General features: G+C 43.9%; 1 protein-coding gene across 4 annotated transcripts in view; it reads right to left on the bottom strand.

Moving 5' to 3' along the window:
* Window positions 1-3800, bottom strand: part of RABEPK (Rab9 effector protein with kelch motifs) — a 28553-nt gene that overhangs the window by 15218 nt on the left and 9535 nt on the right. For 3 of the 4 annotated variants that reach the window (XM_008060203.2, XM_008060204.1, XM_021713449.1), the window contains one exon: window positions 1966-2118. The exons of the other annotated variant lie outside the window; for it this stretch is intronic. In XM_008060203.2, the coding sequence (XP_008058394.1) occupies window positions 1966-2118 (153 nt within the window). The remainder of the gene's footprint in view (window positions 1-1965; window positions 2119-3800) is intronic. 4 annotated transcript variants of the gene reach the window in all.

Genomic DNA, 3800 nt, shown 5'->3' on the forward strand with positions numbered 1-3800 from the left:
TCCTGTAGAGATGAGGTCTCACCAAGTTGCCCAGGCGGGTCTTGAACCCGCAGGCTCAGGCAATTCACTTACCTCAGCCTCCCAAGGCGCGGGATTACAGGCTGAGCCACTGAGCCCGGCTAGAAAAACAAAACTTTTAAAAAATGACAGAAAGTACTGGGTACAGTGGCTCGCACCTGCAATCCCAGCAATTTGGGAGACCCGCAAGTTCGAGACCAGCCTGGGCAACATGGGGAGACCTTGTCTCTACAATAAATAAAAAAATTAGCTGGGCATGGTGGTGCATGCCTGTAGTTTCAACTACTTGGAAGGCTGAAGCAGAAGGATGGCCTGAGTCCAGTAAGTTGAGATTTTGGTGGCTGTGAGCGTGCCACTGCACTCCAGCCTAGGCGACAGAGTGAGACTCTGACTCAAAATAAATAAATAAAAATGAATAAATAAATAAATAAATAAAATGACAGAAAGAAGTTAGGCACAGTGGCTCATGCCTGTAATCCCAGCTACTTGGAAGGCTGAGGTGGAAGGATAACTTGAACCCAGCAGGTTGAGGCAGCAGTGGTCATGAGCACACCACTGCACTTTAGCCTGGGTGACTGAGTGAGACTCCAACTTGAAAGAAAGAAAGAGAGAGAGAGAGAGAGAGAGAGAGAAAGAAAGAAAGAAAGAAAGAGAGAGAGAGAGAAAGAAAGAGAAAGAGAGAAAGAGAGAAGGAAAGAGAGAAAGAGAGAGAGAAAGAAAGAGAGAACGAAAGAGAGAGAGAGAGAAAGAGAGAGAAAGAAAAAGAAAGAGAGAGAGAGAGAAAGAGAGAAAGAAAAAGAGATAGAAAGAAAAAGAGAGAAAGAAAAAGAGAGAAAGAAAGAAAGAGAGAGAGAAAGAGAAAGAAAGAAAGAAAGAAAGAAAGAAAGAAAGAAAGAAAGAAAGAAAGAAAGAAAGAAAGAAAGAAAGAAAGAAAGAAAAAGTCCATCTCCCATGGGTAGTTTAGCAACCTCTTCTCAGTAGTGATGTTACCAAACTGCTTCCTCTATGATAAAACTGCCAGTGAAACCAGTCAGGAACTTTGTGCTTTTTGTCTAAAAGAAACACACTAGGAGGATCTAGGTCAGGGTTTCTTAACTTTGGAACTATTGATGGCTTAGACTAGATAATTCTTTATTGTAAGAGCTTCCTGGGCATTAGTGGATGTATAGCATTATCTCTGGTCTCTACCCACTAAAAGCAAGTAACACACCTCACCTCCGTTGTGATAACCCAAAATGTTTCCAGATATGGACAAATGGTCCCCTGAGGGGCCACAATCACCCCACTAGGAAACTACTAATCTAGGTACCTTGGATTTTAGCCTGGCTCAGTCACTGACTCCCTAGTGACTTTAGGAAAGTCACTTCCCCTCGATAACCCTGAGTTGCCCACTTGGCATAGCAGTTCTCTGAAGTCTGATCCAGCTTTGACATTTTTTTTTTTGAGTTGGAGTCTCACTCGGTCGCCCAGACTGGAGTGCAGTGGCTGCTCCCGGCCACCGCAGCCTTGACCTGCTGGGCTCTGGCGATCCTTCTGGCTCAGCCTTCCAAGTAGCCAGAATTACAGGCGTGCGCTACCACGCCCGGCTCATTTTTTGATTTATTGTAGAGATGAGGTCTCGCTGCCCAGGCGGGTCTCGAACCCGCAGGCTCAGGCAATCCACTCACCTTAGCCTCCCAAAGGCGCGGGATTACAGGCTGAGCCACCGAGCCCGGCTCAGCTTTGACATTTAATGAGTTGATAATTGTACATCTTACCAAAAAGAAAATTTTATTGTTATTTTCAGATTCTGCTAAAAGTTCAAATTCCTATTTTCTATAATGTCAACAAAGTTGAAATGGGTTAACCAATGTAATCCAAATGTACTGGAATTATAATTGTATTTCTGTATGTAAGCATGAATGTTTATATGTATGTATGTAAATACAATAACCTTTGGTTACTTACCAGGATTCAGGACTTGTAGACAATTTCGATTTCCTGATTGGTTGGCACCTCCAAATACCCAGATACTGTCAGGTGTGCAGGAAGGAATGAAGCTGGCATGCTCATACCGGGGCAAGAGGCCCTCACAGGTGGCTAAATCCCACTGGTGTTTTCCTAGAAAACATTTCACCCAGGTTCTAGATTGGACTGCCAATTGTTTATATTGGTTGGTAAACTTGGAAAGGGTCATTAGGAGAGGGCAAAAGCACAAATGAACAACCACTGAATCATTTAAAGGAAATGTTGTCAGCTGGGCATGGAGGCTCAAGCCTATAATCCCAGCACTTTGGGAGGCGGAGACAAGAGGATTGCTTGAACCAGGGGTTTAAGATCAGCAACTTGGTGAGTACTTGTCTCTACAATAAATCAAGACAAATTAGCCAGGCATGGTGGCGCATGCCTGTAGTTCCAGCTACTTGGAAGGCTGAGGCAGAAGGATTGCCTGAACCCAGCAGGTCGAGGCTGTGGTGGCCATGAGTTTGTCACTGCATTTCAGCCTGGGCGACAGAGTGAGAGTCTGACAATCAATAAATGAATGAATGAATTAAATACACAAATAAAATAAAATAAAGGAAATGTTGTCAACCTCCAAGAAGTTCTGTAGTAGACACTTTGGGGGCTGTCTGCCTAGTTCATAAATCCTCTTCTATGGAAACTGTTCCCACTCTCTAAACTTCAAGGATAGATTCCAGACATGTTTGAACTAAAGCACCTTAACTTGCTAGCCTTAGCTGATTGGGTTGGAGGAAGCCTCTTGACCCAAAATGGTCCAATCAGATCCACTGCTTCCACTCTCTCATGAGGCTGGCCTGTACTTCCTACCCTTGAATTCTGTGAAACATCCCTCTATCTGTATAAGTAAATTCCTCTATTCTCACTGGTTTACATGGTGTTCTGTTACATGCACCTAACATGTATGCGGGTCACCAGTGTTCAAGTTCTAATTGAACTTCTTGTGTATGGCAAATAGTAATCACTTGTGACTAGCTGGTTCATTCATTTACTCATCCAAATACTTATAAAGCCTCTACTATGTACTAAGCACGTGGTAGTGGCTAGGGATACAATAATAAGCAAAATCACCATGTTCCCTGTTTCCAAGGAGTTTATACTGTTGTGGGGCAGACAGACAGATAAGAAACAATCACATACAACAGGGCTGTGAAGGCAGACAGGATGGAAGAGTACATGATACCATGGACACATACAGTCAGGTAGTAGTGCCTAAATGAGTCCAGAGGTGTCAGGAAACACTTTTCCTGATAGAAGTGACTTTTAATCTAGAACCTGAAAGGTGAAGAATAGCCAGATGATAAGGAAAAGGAAGAACTTTCCAAGGTTTGAAATGTGGGAGAGATGTGGTCAAATTTGTATTTCATTTTTTAATTTTATTTTTGAGACTCATTGCAGCCTCAAACTCCTGGGCTCAAGCGATTTTCCTGCCTCTGCTTCCCAAGAAGCTGGAACTACAGGTACATGCCACCAAACCCAGCTAATTTTTTCTATTTTTTGCAGAGACAGGGTCTCACTTTGTTGCCCAGGCTGGTCTTTTTTTTTTTTTTTTTTTTTGAGCGGGAGTCTCATTCCATTGCCCAGACTGGAAGGGCAGTGGCATGCTCACAGCCACCCCAGTGTTGACCTGCTGGGCTCTGGCGATCTTTCTGCCTCAGCCTTCCAAGCAGCTGGAACTACAGGAGCACGCTACCACGCCTAATTTTTTTTTTTTTTTTTTTGAGTTGGAGTCTCATTCTGTCGCCCAGACTGGAGTGCAGTGGCCGCTCCTGGCCACCGCAGCG

The sequence above is a fragment of the Carlito syrichta genome, unplaced genomic scaffold, assembly GCF_000164805.1.
Source record: "Carlito syrichta isolate Samal-C Ts95f unplaced genomic scaffold, Tarsius_syrichta-2.0.1 Scaffold304556, whole genome shotgun sequence".
NCBI classification, from domain to species: Eukaryota; Metazoa; Chordata; class Mammalia; order Primates; family Tarsiidae; genus Carlito; species Carlito syrichta.